The following is a 21,742-nucleotide window of genomic DNA, read 5'->3' on the forward strand; positions in this document are numbered from 1 at the left end:
CACTGATCTTGTATTAAGCGCCCTCCAGACTATGCGCGTGAATCGCGGGCGAAGCCGCGAACGCGAGTGTGGAGTCTAGTTCGCTGATAGAGTCTGTGCGGAAAGAGAAGAGTCGTGGCAGAAACGGGAACTAACATTTTAAATTTTATATGGCAATCAAACCTTTGACACCTGTCTTGTAAAAAGTAAACAAACTGCTGTCAATGTATATTTTTATTAACAAATCCGCAAGTTTTATGTATAAAATATTTTCAAAACACGATAAAACCGTACATAAAACCACAAGGAAAATTATATTTAACATTGTTCGGTTTTGTCAGCGGGAAGAAAATGGCTAAAAGCCGACTATCGACTTACAAAAAATCGCGGTACGTGTTTCCGCTATTCGCAGGTATTGATGTTGTATTTAATATTAAATAATTACCTATTTAATAAGTTCCCTAAGTAACTTGTCTCCGGTACATAATCGGTAAGTATATTCATTCAAAATATATTAATTTTCATAAATATGCAGGTCATTCATGATCTTTAAAATAACTGACAAATAGTCTTGATACTTGCCATTTTATGCATATTTGTATGTAATTTCTTTTTCAGGATTGTGTAAAAGTACCTACGGTATCTCGAATAAAAGACCGCTAAGTAGGTGATATGCAAGAATTCGTAATCTACGTGCCGGATTCAAGCACATCCAGTTCAGATGAAGATAGTTCTATGAGTGTCCCTGGTTGTTTTGAAGCTAGTTCAAACATAAGTGACATTGAATATTTTAATTCAGACTTCGATTACAAAGAATAAAACTTTTTCTAATAAAATATTTCTTTATTTGTAAGTTCGTTTACTAGGTTCTGAATAAAACTTTTTCTAATAAAATATTTCTTTATTTGTAGGTTCTTTTAGTTACGAAATTATATTTCATACTTTTGACTTTTCGGCGAAGTAAAATATCGTGAGATGAGAGAACCGGACATATCCCAATAAGGCCTACCTACTTATGCACTATTTTTATTCATGTTCATATTTATTATTAATAATGTACATATACACATTACAAGTCAAGTTTACAATGGGTGAAATATATCCCAGATAAAATTACAGTTCTATTGCCCAATTTCTACCCGATCTACCCGGTTTTAATAACTGTTGGACTGCACAGATTAGGCAGTACATAAATGAGACTCGTATCTTGTTTGGTACTAAAATTACAGGTGTATTGGGCAGATTATTAACTAGTTTTAGCAGTTTTGTCAATCGCAGTCACTTTTTAGTATCTGAGATATAAAAACAAGTGTGTTTTAAAAAGAAAACTAGTGCCTGCGCTAAATCAGAGGATTGAGTTGACGAGCCGACACCACCACCAGGCTCCGTTTAGTAAGCCGTGGTAAAAAACCGGAACAAAAGGGATTCAAGTATCATGACCTTTAGTGTCGTACTATAATCTCGTGACCAGTGTTGTCAGCATAGCAAAAACCATAAAATAGCACTGGCGCGCCCTCAAATCCCACGACTCTTCTCTTTCCGCACAGACTCTATGCGAAATCGACTCCAGACTCGCGTTCGCGGCTTCGCGCCGCGATTCGCGCACGAGTGTGGAGCGGGCTTTATGTTTATGTTCTACTCGTGTCGAGATTTGCTCTTTATTGCTATGGTTGTTAATTGCTAAGAGGTATTTGTGTTTTAAACTGACCGGGAGTATTTTACAAATTTTAAATAGTTTATTATAATTACCTTTACAACTGTTCCTAGTTTTTTTATTGACGAGTAACTTTAAGAATCTAATTTGTAGCGCTTCTACTTTATCTATATACGATTTAAAAGTGAGACCATTTGAAACTTCTTAGAAAGGCATAATAGCCAATTACAAATAAAAGTTAATCCAACATTTGTGGAAATTCAACCCCTAAGGGGGTTAAAAAGGGGATGAAAGTTCCTCTTCGGGTGCAAATTTTATTTCAAGCTAGAAACTTGAAACTGTGTAAAAACGAATTAAATTAAAATACAAGAAAACTCATTTCAGCGTTTTCGAAAATTCATCCCCTAAGGGGTGAAAAAGGGGTTGAACGTTTGTATGGATATCAAACATTTTTTCGAGCGCGTGACTTGAATCTTTGTATTTGGGGATATTATTAGAAGACAATAAAAGTAATTTCAGTGTTTTGTAAAATTCATTCCCTAACAGGGTTAAAATGGGGTTCAAAGTTTGAATCCATTACAAATGCTTTGAAACTTCTTAGAAAGACATAATAGCCGATTAGAAAAAAAAGTAATTGCAACGTTTTTGGAAATACAAGCCCTAAGGGGGTTAAAAAGGGGATGAAAGTTCGTCTTGGGGTGTAAATTTAATTTTAAGCTAGGAATTTGATCTTTTTGCAAAAAAAAGGTTTTAAATTAAAAAACATGACAACGAATTTAAACATTTTTGAAAATTCATCCCCCAAGGTGGTGAGAAACAGGTTGAAAGTTTGTATGAAGATCAGATATTTTATGAGTGCGGAATTTGAATTTTTGTATAAAGGCATAGGTACTTATTATTAGAATACAAGAAAAGTAATTTTCACGCCACTGTTCGGAAATGTAGCAATAGATGGTCTAAAACCAAGCTGGAAAGTAGGCAATAGCTGTAGCACCTTAACCACCACTACTACAATGTTTCATTGTTATCATCATCTGTCATTGGTGACAGTTCGCTACAGCAATGAGTATCATTTAAAACATAAAAAAACAATAAAAGGTCTTTTTTTGCGCAACTTTTTCCTTCAAATATAAAATTAGGTTATTTATAGAACCAATTTCTTGTTAAAAAAAAAAAAGAAATGACAAAACCATTCACTTCATTTTTTTTTAACAATTATCCATTCAGTTCACGCTTAAGGCGTTTTTGACTTTTGTAGCTGTTTGTGGTTTTTTTTAGCAAAAACGCTTCTAATTTTAGAGTCGGTTTGAAGCAAATAACAGAAAAACGCCTCTTAAAAGTGGTAAAAAAAGTAAAAAAGGCGGGATCTAAAATACTTACTGAATTGGATAGTGTATATTGTGTTTGACTAAAAAATATAAGAAACGCGTATCTACGCTCGCTATAAAAATGAGTTCTTCTAGTGAAGAAAATGATATTCTTACGCTGACGCCTACCGAAATTCAAGAGACAGTACAGGCAGTGACTAGTAATTTGCTACCAGAGAAATCGCGGGCTAGTACTTATAGTTATGCAAATGTTTTCTTATTTCCTCGCAGTAGTCGTGAAAAGCACTATGTAATGCCTCGGCCGGAAACGCTAAAGATGGACTCGTATTATTCGAGGGCCTCCACTAACGTGTCGGCCCTCGAACTCACTCGTCCATCTTTTAGCGGTTTTCCGTCCTCTCCTACAATGTACTATTCAGCAACCAACATCAAATTCCACTTGACTTAAAACTTCATACAACTTGCTAAAAAGAAAAGTAATTTCAACATACCGACATAGGTTTCGTATTTTGAGGAAACCCGAGGTGGATGAGCTATCTGTATGGTGACGAAGCCTGCGCTGTGGATCTGAAGGTACTGTTATTATAATGGTTTTTTTGTGGATTAATAAATCATTTTTTTTTACTTTAAATTTCAACATTGCTTGGATATGAAAATTATAGGTACTAAAGATGTAAAATGTTGATGATAAGATTTCACGCGGACGAAGTCGCGGGCAACAGCTAGTTTCATATAAATTAGAACAACTGTTACTGCGTACCTAACGAAGTATCCTATGATAGTTCAGTCAAAAAGCCATAGCCGCTAGCCAGCCGTGTGTTCAAAGTTGAACATTAGAACTTCTCTTCGCTCGTTCGTTCGATAAATTATGTGTATGACTAGAAAAATATTGTAACACTGTTATCTAACGCGCATTTACGTCGATTTTTGCGGCATGGTTGAGACTAGAGTTAATTAGATGCTTGCGTCTATCAAAGCGTCAAGAAGGAGCAAATGTCAATTAACTTCAAGTTTATGTAGGTCGATGACGTGACGCTGACGCGTAATGGCATATTAGATATTTTGTACTCGTATTATTTCATTTCAACTGTAACGAGAGGGGTGTGGAACGCACACTCCGAGCGTGCGTTTCGTGATCGCAGACATCGCAGTTGTTTTATTCAAATCCAACAATACACGAACTGAGATATGCAGGGTGTTACTGACCATCGGGCTTTAAATCTAGGGCTCGATTCTACTCGCTAAACTGACAAGGAAGGGTACCCAACTGTCCGACTCCGCTTTGATTTATTTTGATATGTTATAGAGTAGTCTAAAATAACGGACACGTATTTTTTTTTAGCTGCCCAAACTCAACCTGTTAGGAGAAAATGGCCTTCAAAGTACTGAAAATTGACCAAACCTAATTTCTGAGAAGAGAGAAATGGACCCAAAATGCTAAATAAAAATACTTTGTAAGTGGTTTTCAAAACGATAATTTATTGATTTAACCGCAAATATATTAGTTTATATACAATAGGGACGTCAACAATATGCAAACCGAGCCGAGTGTAATCTAGTCATTACGCTAATAAATGTTTTATCGTCGTTAACAACTACGACACGTAAATTAAATACAATACAATGACCACTGGCTGTTACTCGATGAAGTAATTAATCCTAATCCGCGCTGCAATCTGAAATTAACTACGAACGAAAGTCACATTCTAAGCATCCCAAATGCCAAGTTCTACACAATACGCATACAAAAATCAAATACACTAAAGACAACCACTTAATTTTTCAACATATTAAAAATACTACAAATATGAAATATCTTTAAATCTACTTAAAAGGTTCTATTATGTACACTATTAGACTATTGAAAGTCAGGATAACCAACGTGCTCATTATACGTCAATTATAATACAAACTCAACAATTTACCATCTCTTATTATGATAATGCTGTTATCATATTCTGTTATTCGATATCTGGAAGAAAGCAAACTGATTGTACTTTTTGTGAAAGCGGAAGGATCATTGATTAAAATAGCTAGATAAATTGCACTAGTGCCTCTTAAAGTGATTGGTTAATAGTAAAAAAACAATCATAAGCCGAGGACACTTGTTGCAGAATCTTGAGTAAGTTATTACGTTATTAGTATTTCAAAATTTCTAGCCATCTTTCTCAATAAAAAACAAGAATAATGTTGACAAGTTCATACCGATACAATATCACCTGCTTCATTCACACTACGTTTAACGCACTTGCAGTTTATACAGATATAATTTAATTTACATTTATTCTCAGTCATTTGTTACAAAAGAAAAAAATCCCCGAAATGGGGATAATTTACAATCTAAAAAATATAAATAAAATACTTTTTTGTCACAAACAATTTTTACATGTATGTTTAGTTTTGTTGGCGAAACTAAACAGTTTTTGAGGTATAGATAAATACAAATCAGTACATTCCTCATTCTGGCACTGTAGAATGGGCGCTGCCCCAGTGCCGCGGCTAGTCTCGCCAAATTAAATAAATGTTATTAAGCATATTTGTCTTTGTGACAAATAATATTTTACATACATCGGTGTATGCTGGAAGTGTAACAGAATAATTCCATTTCAAAGGCACATCCTTACAAGGCTATACAGCCTCATGATATAAAAAATATTCATGTATACACATGAAGCGTTTATATTTGTACACATTTACGACACAACATCAACTGAAAATTTTGGCACTAATGAAACAGTGAAAATGCGAAAGAATTCGATGAATTCGAGTTAACGGTTATTGCTAATAAAGCCACTGCATATAATGCTGAGAAAATTTAAAGAAAAAAATGCAGTCTGCAGTGTTGTTAGTAATATAATGAGCATCCTGAAACTCTTATTTAAAATCTCACCACGTCATTTCCGTCGTGTAAACGTGAGTATCTGACATAAAAAATGAACTTAAAAATAACAGACATGATTCAGTTGCAGTTACTAGGACTACAGTTTATTTAAAAGCGTATTGTAATCTAGTTTACCGCTTGTGGGAGCTTAGACGTATCACTGCATCAATAGTAAGTTAGAAGCGATTTAGAGCGTCATTATATTAATATACCGTCATCAGACGGTCACTACGCTACGTTCTCATCGTCATTATAATTTACTACTCATACACAAATAAGCTAAAATTAGAGATAAGTTTTCGTGTTCTAGATACAAGCAAAGGGTATTGAAATAAAACGATGTTTATTAAAGAGCTCCAAGTGCCAAGTCATACACTAAAAAGTACGCAAATAAAATTGCGAGACCGCGTTTGCTTAACTACATTAGGCGGTGCCCGGAGCGGTCCGGGCACGCGATAACACGTCAATTGAAATGCAATCCCATATTACTAGTCAGCATCACGCCGCGGGCGCTCACGAGTCGGCAGGCACCTCCCACTCCGCCAGCCCGCGGTCCACCAGCTCCCTATTCAGGAATATCACTTGCTGAAAACGAAATAGAAAAGGCGTTAATATTGTCCAGCCACGGACATGACAAAAAACAACGCTCTTAACATCACTAATCGAAATGTTGTTATAGTCTGGCAATTAGTGGTTTTATTCGTTCAGAACGATGTTTGAGTGGTAACCAATTGTGTGAACTGTGCTGCTTGTAACCACAGAATAACTAATAGTACTACCGTACAGAAAATTCACTCGTTCACAAAAGTCACATTTAGGTATAAAATTATACCTATACTCACCACCTGCACGCAAAATTGAAACTTATATACCTACGTAACCGCGCACGATCCGTGAATCTTCCTTGCGCGCCACAGTTTTATGACCGAGCTGTGAGCGTCGGCACAGGGTTGAAACTTGACAAGTTTTTGTACCTATACCTACCGATTTATTATTTTTAAGATTAATATGTAGGAATTACTAACGTTGATTCTGTAAACATATTTTTTTTATCCGGAGATAGTATGTCTGATTCTTACGGAAGTAGGTAGATATGCCACAGCCGTATTCCTTTGAAAATATTTCGGTCAGTTCCTAATATTGTTTCTGGGCGACCAATAATCATTTTAAATTGGTCTAAAGCGCTTAAGTTTTATGCAAACAAAACGAATTAGTTGTCGAATTTCATTACTTAGTATTTATGTTATGTTTTAAAGTTTAAATTCACCTTTCAATATCGTCCGGAATTTAATAAAATGTTATTTCTGCAACCTTGTTCTTTAGACATCCGTAAACAGAACAATATCTTTTATAGGGATTAGATCGAGATATAGGTTTCGAAGCCATTGTGTATTTTCAAATTTGCGCGAGCGCCACGTAACACGACTATCGTGCGAGCCGAGCGGCACGCGGCAGCCCACTGCCATACGCCGCGCAACGCGGCGCGCCCGCCAAATGTACCTAAACTGCGTAGTGACACCCCCCTGTTGTAACCTCTACTTAGAATAGAAGATGCTTTATGCAAACATAACTAATAATGACATAGATTGGTTATAAAGCGTTTCTGAAATGGTCTCCATTCAGCATCATGTCAAGGAACCTTTGAGGACCCCGTCGCTGGTCTTCCGTGGAGACCCTTTCGAGAGAGCGCAACTATAAGCTAACACATTGTTAAGAACCAGGCCTGGGTGTTTTGTTGGGAAATCGATAATTAATTGTTGTGTTGTATCAGTTTGAGCCGTCCGTGGATTCGACTAGAAAGCTGTAGTTTTTAATTATGGGTCAGACAAAAATGATAACATTTTAGCTTTTTTGACTGAGGGAAAGTTTTGTTCAATAGGGATTTTTCATGTTGTTACAGATAAAGTAATTAGCCGGTAATGTGAGGGTGGTACCTGTGGATGGAGGGTGAGGTAGAGGTGCACTAAGGGGAGGCCGGCCTCGTCGTAGCCCGCGACCTGCGCGTGCAGCAGCTGGCCGGCCGTCAGCCCCGCCATGATGCGGAGCGCCTCGCTGCTCCACTCCGGCTCTACACACCGTGCATACACCACGTTATACAACTATATCTATACTAATAACTTAGGCCCCATTTAGATGACGCAAGAACTCGCATGCGAGTTTCATTATATTGCGGTTTTTGATCGGTCGGTCGAATTGGACGTATAAAACCAACAGTCCGCAATGTAACTAAAATTGCATGCGAATTCGCGTGCCGTCTAAATCAGCCCTTAGGGCTAGTTGCACCAACCAAAGTTAGCGTAGGGATCAAAGTCACTCGGCAGTCTGAGAGATTTCCCATGCAATACAATATAGCGAAAGTTTTAATACAGACAGATGATTTAGTGCAACCGACCCTTAACGTGCCATTCCCATGACAAGGGAACTTTTGTACATATAATGAACTATAGAAACCACCATAAATAAAAACAAACTTGTACAATGCGTCAACCGGCATGTTTTAAATTATGAAATGTATTTTGTTTTTAAAGTTAAGGTAGAAAGGATTAAAACGATTTATCAATTATAAAATAACTTGTTCTTAACACAACCTCTACGTTAAAGTTTAAAGAAAAAAGGATGTGATAACGGGTTGATAACATTGTTTGTTTATATTTCTGGCTATTTCACTATCAACAGTTACTATGAGACAGTGTTGGCCGAAACGTTAATGCAATTGAACATTCTTGACCATTAACCAGTACAAATTGAACCTTCAACTGTTACCATCCGTTACCGTTTACGGCTCAATTTGTACTGGTTAATGGTCAATTGCAATTAACGTTCGGCCAACACTGCTATGAGACGTTATACTTGTATAGGTAGGAAAATAGTGAAGCAAGAGCAATATTAAAAAGGGGTGGAGGATTAGTCATAAATTAGCAAATGCGTTTATCCCAATGAATATATTTTTATGTAATTCAAAGGTGTAATTCTCTAAAGCAACATGTGAATGAGCCAATCAATGGGGTTGACAACTGACAAAGGTTTGCATAGATGGCGCGATCATAGCCTGCTCCTATCTCTAGTTTAGTTCTATGAGATTTGGCTTAAAGGGCTGGCGTAATTCTAGGGACTGACAGGGCAAGCTATGTTAGCGCCATCTGTTAAATACTGCGACCGGCCAACCCCATTCTCACGGGGATTTGTGCTAGTATGTCTCTTTTAGAAATTTTCTTGATGGAAATGAACGTTTATTTCTTCTTAATGACCAATTTTGCCAAGAGAATTACAAGCCATTCAAAAATATCAGGATATGTCAATTTATTAGTCACGACCAGCATGTCTAAATTATTAAAATTATATCTACCTGCCTCATAAGCATGCCTACAAATAAACAAATTAAAATAATTGATGAAATTCATTAAAAATTTGATAGATAAATGATGATTATGATGAATGAAATGATGATAAAGACAGAAAATAAAGACTCGTGTGACATGTACTACGACTATAATTATGAGCTTCAGTCACATTTCAGTTGCATCAATGTTTAGGTACGATGTTTGATAACTCTCTTTGCCGGATGTATTTTTGCTACCGAATATATTGCCGACACATAATATTAATCGTAGTACTGTAGCTGATAGTGATGTTCTTGAATAATACTGTAAGTGTTACAATACTAAATATTGTAGACCACAGCAGCGGCTTCAATAATTTACCATAAGAAATTTACAGACAAAACAAGCATAAAAATATTTTTTTAATAAATTGCGTGAGTGACAGTGCGATTAAAACGCAACCTAAAAGATATATTTGTACTTTTATACCCTGTTCCATTGTGATAAGGCGAAAAATATGTGACGTCAAACGTATAGTGGTCAGACATAAAAGTACTTATTAAGAGGAAAGGGGACGGAAGTTTCTCCATGCAAACGTAGTTCCCATTTTCCTCTCTGGATATTGACGTTATGGAAAGTACTTTTACATAATTTGATGAATAGCCATAAAAATTACGAACGAAAAACGGCTCCTAATTCTTATAACAGATAAAAATATGTTAACCCTTTATAAGGCCCGTTGACAGGGACGTGCTATCGCAGAATTTGTTGCAGCTATCAGAAGCCTACATTTCAAAAATCTATTTTAAAAGCAAGTTGAATATTCAATTAATGCAAACGATTTTGAGCCCTATTATTAAAACAGTATGGTTGAATTTCTGATTGAGCGTATGTGGTCGATATATCGCCTCTGCCTTATAAAGGGTTAAACATCAAACGTAGCGGCATAGCTTTGGCTGATATACAGTTGCCATACAGTTACAGTTGCCTCGGCCGCTCCGATGTATCTACATCGGAGCGGCCGAGGCACTCACAAATATCTGAATACGCCTCTATTGTCAAGTGCGTGTTCAAATATTTTTGAGCACTTTGGCCGCTCCGATATATCTCATAGCGATTATACTACAAATTGTGTCAAAATTATCCAGAATCAGGACTACGTTTGTATGAAAAAACGATTTCACGCGCGTCCTCCACTTTTGTCTTAACCGCGTCGTCAAACACACTTATCTACGTTCGTATCAATATATCGAGATGGTAAGGAGTAGCCTCGCAAGACCCAATTTTTGGCCTACGTATATAAACAAATAGCATTGGGTCTTACGATGTTCACGTATACCATGGATTGCTATAAAGAAAGCCATTTTCCATATTTCTATTGTCAAAAATAGAGAATGGAAAATGTGTATATTGAAATTAGTGATTATGGACAAGCGTGAAAAAAGCATAGTAAATGGGAAAGTAATAAGAACAAGAACAGTAAGTATATGACTTGTCGCAATTTGCCGCACATGAAATATTATTAATTTATTAATTCACAAACATTTTTGTTTCTAAATTAAATATCTTTGCACCTACTTTAAACAGGTGATATCAACAGTTCAACAATAAGCAGATAGATAAGCAAACAAATAAAATTAGGCTGCTATAATTTATTAATGATATCGAATTAGTGAATGCGTCATCGAGATTAATATTAGGGGCATTTATTCAATAAAGCAGTGACGCTTTTCATATAGATTTTAGTACATTGAACCGCCCTGTTGACAGCAATATAACTTCGTAAGTCTCCATATAAAGTTTTCAATTTTTAATTTGAACCTTATTCTATAAGTAAATTAGAACGAATTTCGTTTGTTTTAGAAAGCAATGAAACGAAAGTAATGCTACTTTATTTGGTTCATGTAAGGTTCAAATTAGATTGCACGAATATGTACAGTCGCCATCAGATATATCGGAGCGGCCAAGGTGTTCACAATATCTGAACAAGCACTCTAACGCCTTGACAATAGAGGCGTGCTCAGATATTTGTGAGCACCTTGGCCGCTCCGATATATATGATGGCGACTGTACATTGTAATGTACATTTAGTCTCAGGAGGATAATTATGCGAGTGCAATAGAGATGTTAACAGGCGGGTTCCATATGGAAAACGTATCTTCTTTACACATGTCATAACATAAATATCATTACTGACTAGCATGCATCAAAGTAAGCAATAAATAATTTAAAGATAGTTCTTACTGGGTTGATCAACTTTAGTTCTGCTACACATTAGCATGACATGATTCTCGAAAGGTGAAACCATAAAGAAATCACGAAACGTAAGTCAATGTTTATAATGGATAACAATTTATATAATAAAATTAATAAATAATGTTAAGAAATAATTATTTACTTAAAAGGGAATTAATAGCGTTTACTTACGTTACGGGTAAGTGTTAACATTACCTCCGACATCCTTTAAAAGCTTAATTAGAGTTAGTCCAAGAAAAGTCTGCAGCGATTCTGATAGCCCACGCAGTGTAAGTGTTATTTTAACTTACGGGACCAAATAGCAAAAAAAGTTAATCAACCATGGGCACTTGCACCATTCACTAACCCGGGGTTAACCGGTTAAACCTGGAGTTACCATGGATACCAGTGCAATTTGACACTTGGTTAATGGTTTAATCGGTTAACCCCAGTTACAGTGGGGCTACACATTACAATTCAGAAAGCAAAGGTAATAAATGATTTGAACCGTTATTGGCTGGCTTGACGAACGCCAGAAGAGCCTCGGTGGCCTGGAAGGGCAGGGTCATGAAGTCGGAGCGGATCTGCTTGAGCTGGTCGTTGTCCACGGTGAGGTAGCCGCCGAAGTCCACCAGCTTCACTATAGAGGTGTCCTGCTCTTCTGACGTTGAGATCACTTGAGCGCGGTACCAGTTGTTCTCTGTGGGCGCCGCGCAGATGGAGCCCTCTGTCAAATAACCACAAGGTTTTAGATTAATATTATTTATTGGTCAAGGTATTTTATAATATTTGGTAGTGATGCAAATCAAAATAAAGGACTAAATTTCAAATTTTGAAACAAATTGCTCGAATACATGCAAAAAACCGGCCAAGTGCGAGTCGGACTCACGCATGAAAGGTTCCGTACCATTGCGCAAAAAAATAACGGTTGCTGTATGGAAGCCACACTTAAATACATATTTATTTGATTCTATTTTTAGTTTCTGGTGTTATAGTGGCAACAGAAATAAATCATCTGTGAACATTTCAACTGTCTAGCTATCACAGTCCATGAGTTACAGCCAGACGGACAGACAGACAGACACAGTGGAGTTTTAGTAATAGGGTCCTGTTGTTGCCCTTTGGATACGGAACCCTAAAAATTAATACTTTCAAAAAATTAGAAAAAACAACATAAGTCAAAAACTGTCACAGTTATTCACAAAAAATCCAGAGTCCATTGAATGTAAGGGCCAATTCACTACGGAAAGCAGACCTCCTTCCATATGGCCTTTAGCTTGTACAGTCAGAACTATTAGCTTAGCACTCCTGTATATAAATGTATGTACATATATAGTCGCCTAGTATTCATAGTTTTGCTTAGTTTGGAGCTAGGTCGATCTGTATACTCGTAAGCTTGTCCCCATTGATATACACGGTTTAACATGAGGAAACCGAATAATTTTAACCACGCATATCTGAGGTCAAAAGAAGTAAAAAATGTAATATGAGTTTAGGTGAATTTCGCCAAAAAAAAAATTTTTTTTGTTTTCTTTTTTCAATTTTTTGAATGTATTTGTACATAAAAAATAAATTTTATTGGTAAACTTGTCACTTAAAATTGATTTTTTCATTTTTTTTTCGTAGAACCTACTTTTTGCAAAGTGTTACTTGTCACTTTTTGACTTCTATCAATAAGGATATTTAGACTACGTCCCATAGCAGCAACATCACCATCAAAAAGGCCTTTTACACTATGTAACAATAAAAACTTGTTTTATTTTTAATTAATAATATCTCTGAAACTAGGCGAATTTCAAAAAAGTTTATAGGACATTTTTGTCTCTAAATATGATCAGGAATACGCTGTTAAAATTATTCGGTTTACTCATGTTACACCGTGTATATAGTCGTCTTTTGACGCTGACTGTACCTACACTTAAATGTAAACAATCAAACTTGAGTTTTGTTAGTTTTGAAGGTTAAAACTTAAAATACCGTTCCTGTATTGGACTATAGCCTTCTCATACTACAAAATGTCAAAATGTGTTACATGTTTATATTGTGAGAAGGCTATGTAAAGTTCAACACAAAAACCTGTTTATAATCGCTACAACGCAAATAAATGCATGACCTGCATTAGTGGAATAAAGAATGTATAATCAAGACGAATTACTATTGGTATACTTACCAATTACGAATACTTACACGTGGTGTTTACTAAAGGCCTCATATCAGCTAGATTTTACGACTAATTAGAATAGCGTTGCTATATTATTATAAGTTCATAACGAAGGTACGTATTTATTCGGCGATAAAATAAATATTCCATAGATCGATAACGAAAAAAAAAACAAGTTTCTTGGATTGGGTTAAGGTTTAATAGGTATTTGTTTTATAAGGGAGCAAAGTTATTGTTTAACCCTTCGTGCTAATATTGATATGATATCCGAGTAAGCGAATGATTCCAAAATTGAGCCACGAGCGTAGCGACTGGTTCGAAAAGTGGAACCTTGAGCGCTGCGAGGGTTAAACAAACTTTGCTCCCGAGTGAAACGCAAAAATGTTCACCACACCAACGTGAAGAAAATACATATTTATCATTCAAAATCATCATTTAAAAGTCAATTTTATCAGCCAGTACGAGCCAATAACTCAAAATATGCATCAGATTATTTTGCCACACATATGGATAAAATGCAACTGTCGTATCGGTTTTGAAGTACAAAGAGAGCTTCGTACGAGCTGGTGTAGTGAAAAGTTATTTAACTTCAATATTTAGGCTAAGCATATGCTGACGACGCAGTTCACACAGCGCAGAGTAGATTTTGTAAAGTATAGCACGTCCTTTAGCTACACACGCTGCATCGCAAGGATGTTCCATGCTTTACAAAATATGCCCTGCGCTGCGCTGCGTGAAATGCGCAGCCTGCGTCTCAGCATACGCTTAGCCTAATGATTGTCGCCCCACTTCATTCATTCGTGTACTACAGAGTAAAAAATGGATTGAGCTTAATAGAATTAGGCCAAAATCATCATCCAGTTTTTGAGTTAAAATAGCGAAATAATCGTCGCTCATCACACAGGCTTCATTTAGCCTTTTGTGATTGTCCCCCGTCCTTTTACAGTGCGTTAAATATCACGCATATAATCTGCGTTCAAACTAGTTTAATGGTAATAAAAAAATTACGATATTTGCAATGTTGACCTAGATAGGAACCGGTTAGCTGCCACGGTAATCCAAAAAGCAGTATGTGTATTGAAGTTAATGGACATAGGCTCTTTTTGGTTTGGGAATAGTTATGTAGTTTACCTTTCACGGGGCGTGGCAACGCGGGCACATCCGGATTCTGGTAGGTGGCAGCCATGAGGCGGTGCAGCGCGTGCAGCGAGGGGAAGGTGGGGTGCAGCGGCTGTTGCAGGAAGAAGTGCCCCGCGCTCACAAGGCACGTCATGATCGTGTCGTTGTTGACGGACTCCACTAGCTGCAACTGATGTGGTGACGCATTAATGCTCGCAGCCACGTTCGCAAGTGATCGATGACAATTGTAATGGGTGGTGTTGATATTTATGACAATAGGGTATTTGACAATTTTTTTATGAATGGTATCAATCGATCAGGTTTAAAGCAATACAAGTCACAAATTGTGGTCAAAGTCTGGCGTGCACTTTACTAACGAAACGCTTCTAACCAAATGGCAATACATCGTGACGTCATCACGTCAACATGCAACGAAGCCGTTTCGACGGATGGAAAACAAGGAAACTGCTTTTGTCAGTGAAATATTGCGTTTATGTATATTTTTGCTATATATACATTTTTTTAAGTGTAAATAATCGAATGGTACCATTATTTTTTCCTCTTAGGAAGTTAATTTTTTTTAAACTATGACATCCTGTATTGTTTTTGTTATTCCAAGTTTCTAATTTATTGGGATAAAGTGCTCATTTTGTATCTATTGAATTAGATTTAGTGATTAAAATCCAGCATGTGTCAACAACACTATTGTAAATGGGTGATTGCAAAATGAAAATTTAAAAACTTCGCTATTAGAAGCGCACATTAAATATCAAACTATGGAAATGATAACCATGTGGTTTTATTTCTAGACCAACACCCAAAGATTAATAACAAAGAAATTAATTAATACTTGAATTATTTAATTCACTTACTTGAAGGAACTCTGGTACAAGTGGTACAAGTCTTTGATACAATTCTGCACTAATTTCTTGTAGGGAAAAGTTTGGAAACCTTTTTTCAGGGAATTTCTCCTTGATCATTTCTAGTGCTGCTTCTATTTCACTTTGTGTTCCTGTAAATATAATTAAGTATAAGTCTTATGGAATTCTTTATTATCATATTATTTTATTTACAAACGAACTCCCATACTCATAAAACTTAGCAAACATCTGTTAACGTTGTCTCTTTCTAGCAAATACAAATGTCAAAATGACGGATAGGGGCAAATATTATCAAATACTTGTTAGACTTAACAGACGTTCATGAATATATAACGCCACACACGTGGCCTCTCTGGCCAAGTTTTGTTTTGCAACAAGATCCAATCAGATAGTCTTGCTAACGTCGTGCGTTTCGCCCATGAATGTCCCAACAATATGAGGTCTGCCTTTGTATTTTCTTTTGTGGAATAAATATTAAATAGAGAAATGTCATAAATGTGATCTTTTATATCCTCACCTTCAACTGCACAAATCTTTTGTTTCACAGAATCCGGATGCCTCCTGACGTACACGCTTGCACCAGTTTTAGCTTTAATTTGGGTTACAAAAGAACCCTGTTTTCCTATTAAAAGACCAACCAGGGTCTGTGAAATTACAAATTGATGTATTCTAAGCCCGGCCTCCGTGGGCACAATGTTCATGCCAGCAGGTGGAGGGCTAGCCGCCTCTGAGCAACCTTTTCCACTGTCACTTGAGCCCTGAAACATAGTCAACAGGTCATATGTGGAGAAATACAAATATCATAGCATTTATAGCAATTTGCGAAACGGAAATGTTCAACAAAGAATGTATGTATTTAGATACCACTGGCATTTAATTCCTATCCTCACAATAACACCTTTTAAAGTGTCACCAACAACAATTTTATTATATCATGTGGCAATTGTTATGGTAATAGGTATGCATGAAATTACAGCCCAATGAAATTGGTTGTTGTGTTGCCTGTACAAGTTATATAAAAAAAGCCATAGGACAAACAAAGATGAAACCCAGTGAAAAATGGATAAGCACCACCCAAAACTGAAGGCTTAGATTCACACAAAAAGGCAAAATCAAAATGTGTAAATACTATTTCCATCAATTTTAATTAGTCTATAATATCTGGGAGACCGAGCTTTGCTCGGAAAACACATAAAAACTCAAAAATGCGCGTTTTCCCAGAGATAAGACCTAGCTAGATCGATTTATCGCCCCCGAAAACCCCCATATAGCAAATTTCATCAAAATCGTTAGAGCCGTTTCCAAGATCCCCAATATATATGTATATACATATAATTAAATAAACAACATTTGCTTGTTTAAAGGTATTAGATAATGATTCCAATGATTACCTCACTATGGTTATCAGAGAAGTGACACATTGAAGGACTAGCCAACATTGGATCAACAGGACTATGGTTCGCAGAATCTCTTTCAGAAATGCGTCTGGCTGGTGCTGTTGAGAACCTATTATTACCACTGTCACTACTATCACTAGATTGATTATCTAAATTATTAGTGTGTGTATTTTCTGTATCAGCTTTTGTACACTCCACAACTGTCTTCACTTCTAAAGCTGATTCCTGCTTCACACTAGATGTCTGAGATGTTTCTATTGATTCAGACATTCCATTACAGTCTTCCACAGCTGTGCCATTGGAAGATTTCAGTGACAAATTACCAAGATCATTTTTAATACACGCCATCTCGGATTGAAGCATAGATATCTGTTTTGGTGGTGAATCCTTTACTACAAATGAGGCCTGTTTAGTGCTAACTGACAAAGTTTGGCTGCCAACAAATGAAGATTTCTTTTCTCTTTCTAAAGACTTCTTTTTTATTATCTTTTCAATTTCCATGTCGATCTCTTCATCAGTAAGCTCTAGTGGTGAGGATCTCTGAGAGCTGCTGCCTTGAGGTAAAATGTCAATTGGTGCAGATTTAATAATGGAACGTTCTGCTCTACCCAGTGGAGATGCTTTCTGAGCTTCAATTTCAGCTTTCAAGGCTTCTGCTAGTTCCTCCTGCAAACTCTTTATCCTTGCCCTTCCACCTGGGTCAGATTTGGCAAATTCCCTCTTTTTTCGTAACCAGAAAATCCCAAACAGCACTGCTATAGATGGGACTGACCACATAAACAACTGGCGACAAGGAACCATTGTAATGCGCCACTTTTATCAATAATCTAAAACAAAAACTTTACTTCAGGATATTGTTAACATCAGTTGAATTCTTATTTTTTAATGATACTAATGATTGTGATGACATGTTATAAAAGATAATTAAAATCAATCCTGCACAAATTGGAAACAACAACATTAAACCATACAGTGGTGTAAAATTTCATAAATTGGTGATACTTGCAAAGCGTTCCGCCTGAAAATTATGTACATATTTAGCCTGTGCATTATGCACATTATTATTTTTAAACTTTGATCTTGTGTCTACATAACATAAAGTAGTAGAAAGAGTTAATACTTGGTATTAACCTCTTTAAATTTGTTAAATGAACAAAAAAGTTATTCAAAACTCAAGATAAATAATGCAAAAGTTTGTTATTCATACTGTCAAAAATTAATACAAAATTTTAGGTTTTTAAATTGGATATTGTCATTTTATAAAATTAACATCTATGTTTGAGTACCTATTTTATTAGTAAAAAAAATGCATAGCTTTTGACCAATATTAATAAAAGTAGGTAATCCAAACTACTAATAAAATTAGGTCATTCCACTGCAAAGGCATTACCATTTCTATCATATGGAGCCCTGAAGACCAGATGTTTTTTCTTTCAACATTGCTTAACCCATGAAAAAAACTGAGCTGTTTCAGAATACTGCCCGATAGTGGAATTATGGTTCTCTTTGCTGACCTGATATCATATTTTTGGAAAGTGAGGCCTTATTAAAAATAAATAAATTAATGAATACTTAAAAATTTCAAAAATATCTTAAACCTAGGTGTGTTTCTTTATATATTTTCTATACTTTCAAATGACCCAATATGCAAACATGTCACAATGTGTTGTGTCGAGGAGTTACAATTTTATCATAACAAGATGGTACCCAATGATATATTGTGAATTTTCTAGAAATTAAGTAGTTTTGTTTTTTATTCATGTTTGAAAAGTATAAACTGTATAATAGCAATGCTCAAGGGACTGAACACTTTTTGATGTTATAGAGAATTTTCGTTAATTAGAGAAACCAAGAAAGTTAATGTTGTAGGGAGTGACATGTTATATCAAGTGAAGTTATGGAGTTTACTCTGTAAATAATTCTGTTCCATACAAGTATTATTCTTTGTGCCATATTTCAGAAAATTATAGATGACAGTGCTGACGAAATTATGTCTGATGCTTAAATATGTGGCGCAGAATGGCTAAAAGCATAAAAGCCTAATGCCTTAAATTTGTACTTAAGTACCGAGTTGAGTTTCCTTAACCATGCATTAAAAACATGAAAAGATGAATTCAAGCCACAGTCAAATTAGACACACTGATAATGATATGATGTGACAAACTAAACACACAAAATGTAATGAGGGTAGAGATGTATTGAACAGTTGATAAAAATATTTTGTACCAAATTAATCAGCATTATCACTTAAATACAAACTAAAGAAATTAATAGAAAAAGTAACTTAAATAACATACCAATAAGATAACCCAACTTAATCAAAACATTTGTTTTCCCTGCCAGTAAACTAAACACCTTCACACAGAAGAAAAGAAACAAAGAGATGATCTAAGTTAATAAAGAAGTCACACAATGAGCATGTGGCTTATAAAGTCTAATATAAGATAAGAAATTGACCTACTTACTTTTGGCAAATCCATATTATTCTGTTTGCAACAAATCACATGGCAATTTAATGTGGGCGACTGAGCGCTTACCGATTTATAGGTTATTGTCCTCAAAACTATGTTTACTTAATAATAATAACTTGACAAATTGTCACAGCACAATAAGGAAAATATAATAACGACAATAGGAAGGATTTAAAATAATTTAGGTTAAAGATATCGTTCCTCTATCTGCCGCGCCGGCACACGTTCCGTCAGCGCTCCAGGCGATATGAGCCACGACTCGTGTTATGCGACTATCACAATCACTTTCCAACAACTGTATTTACGACACGTATACAGAGTAAACGCTCTAAATTAATCACGTTACATAAAACAAGACCATATGTATCCAGTTTTTCGGCACATAACGAGTCCTCCGCCGAGGGTCACGAGCAAATAGCAACGTACAAAAAAAACCTTCACGGGCAACACGTAAGCTAAGGAATTTTAAAAAGGTTACGCAATTTTATGTATGTCGTAAACCTAATAATATTAAGGATGTTATTATGCTCAAACTACAGAAAATGGAATAAGTATTTGTTTAGGTGTTAGTATTTAGTATCGTAATCTACATCAAAACCCCATGACCATAATGTGGAATTAGCATTGTCGCCGGCAAATATCTAGCATACTTACTTTGAAACCACACAATAAATAATCGATGTTATTCCGAAAGAACTGAAAAACAAGAAAATCAATGAATTTACTGTTATTACTATCCAATTTCGCCTTATTAAAAATCCAACAGTCCACGTGCTCACAATGTTTTCCGAAGCACAACAAAATTCAATATGGCGATTGCAGTATGGCAACATCAATAAAATATATTTTTTTTGAAGAGGCGTTTTTATTTGCTTATTTTTCAAGCTTGTCTTTCGTTGGGTTGGTACCGTTGGTACACAGGAAGTTTTATCTTATTTTCGAACAATGCGGTTAAAAACCGTTTTCAGACTACCTTGGTGCGGTGTAGGATTATTATTTATTCTGTGGTACGGCCAAAATAAAGTTAAGCCCCCTCCAGACTATGCGCGTAAATCGCGGGCGAAGCCGCGAACGCGAGTGTGAAGTCGATTTCGCTGTCTGCGAATTTATGCGTTAGAGGGAGCAAGTGATATTGTAGTAGGGTCAGTAAGGAACACAAATGTATGGAAGTGCATGCACTTTAGTCTCAGGCGATGCCGCTTGGCAGGATTGTTCCTTAGGTCAAACAAAGTTGATCTGGCCCGGTAGCCAGGAGATCGTACCACGCAGACCCCCCAAGAAGGGGCGGGGGGAAGGGTCGGCTCCCCAGGTCCAATCTATGCTATATTCCTTCCTAGTCTTAGCAACTAGGGCAAGTTATATATCATTTTCGTATAAATTAGGGACGAGGAATTCATTTCTGAAATAATTATTATGCCTTTCCATACAAAAAAAATGATTTTTGTACAAAACATGAAAATGTTATGTCATTTTTTGTGACAATTTTGGATGTTACAATCACAGTGTGGCGATTTGCACTAAATAAAAAATTGGACGATGTAGCCCATGTATTCTTTATTCGGGAAAATATCACTTTATAGTAGGCATTCATACATTATTTTGTAATAAAAAAATAATTTATAGCGCGTGGCGGTAACAATTTCCATACAAATGGAACTATGCCCAAAATCAAAGATTAAAAATGTTTACTAAAACACTGAATTTGACATTTTAAAAGTTTAAATATAATGTTTAATAATTTTTCCATGCGTTTTTGCCCTTTTTTGGTACAAATTTGTTGTTTTTATTTTTCTTCCACACAAACTTTCTCCCCCCCATTTCCCCCCCTTAAGCGTTGATTTTATAAAATTTTTGTTTTATTTTAAACTTAAACCTGTCGCATTTAATTGATGTTGATAATTTGAGCTTAATATCTTCAGCGGTTTAGATTGTATGATGTCTGGAAGTACGCAGAGTTTTGTTAGATATTATAATGTATGGGATATTATGAAATAAAATGTCTTTAGCTCAAACACATGTAGATCCTAAACTACCGAACATTTTAACCTGAACGTTTGAACATCGATTAATTACAAAAGGAATAAGTTAGTTATAAAAACAAATTTAAAAATATCTACCCTTAAGGGCGCCTGAGACTAAAGTGCATGGAAATGGGGGGGGGGAGAAAGTTTGTGTGGAAGAAAAATAAAAACAACAAATTTGTACCAAAAAAGGGCAAAAACGCATGGAAAAATTATTAAAACATAATATTTAAACTTTTAAAATGTCAAATTCAGTGTTTTAGTAAACATTTTTAATCTTTGACTTTGGGCATAG

The 21,742-nt window shown here is 35.8% G+C and overlaps 1 protein-coding gene and 1 long non-coding RNA gene across 4 annotated transcripts; both read right to left on the bottom strand.

Annotated features, from left to right (window-relative positions):
• Window positions 1-4,420: 4,420 nt before the first annotated feature.
• Window positions 4,421-20,238, bottom strand: LOC134665213 (A-kinase anchor protein 1, mitochondrial). Of its 3 annotated transcripts, none has more exons than XM_063522090.1 (8): window positions 20,081-20,238; window positions 16,950-17,782; window positions 16,076-16,316; window positions 15,550-15,689; window positions 14,690-14,861; window positions 11,906-12,124; window positions 7,777-7,910; window positions 4,421-6,427 (listed from the first exon to the last, which is right to left on the bottom strand). In XM_063522090.1, exons 2-8 carry the CDS (start codon window positions 17,754-17,756, stop codon window positions 6,356-6,358), a joined length of 1,785 nt encoding a protein of 594 aa, XP_063378160.1. In that variant the 5' UTR covers window positions 17,757-17,782; window positions 20,081-20,238; the 3' UTR covers window positions 4,421-6,355. The 3 variants fall into 3 exon arrangements, with proteins under 3 accessions (XP_063378160.1, XP_063378158.1, XP_063378159.1); XM_063522088.1 differs by having other exon boundaries at window positions 14,690-14,867; window positions 20,081-20,236; XM_063522089.1 differs by lacking the exon at window positions 20,081-20,238 and adding an exon at window positions 19,421-19,765 and having other exon boundaries at window positions 14,690-14,867.
• Window positions 8,766-11,124, bottom strand: LOC134665214 (uncharacterized). Its single transcript, XR_010098343.1, has 2 exons — window positions 10,094-11,124; window positions 8,766-9,887 (listed from the first exon to the last, which is right to left on the bottom strand). It is a non-coding gene; the product is annotated as an uncharacterized LOC134665214 (long non-coding RNA).
• Window positions 20,239-21,742: the final 1,504 nt, after the last annotated feature.

This window comes from Cydia fagiglandana, chromosome 6 (genome assembly GCF_963556715.1).
Source record: "Cydia fagiglandana chromosome 6, ilCydFagi1.1, whole genome shotgun sequence".
NCBI lineage: Eukaryota > Metazoa > Arthropoda > Insecta > Lepidoptera > Tortricidae > Cydia > Cydia fagiglandana.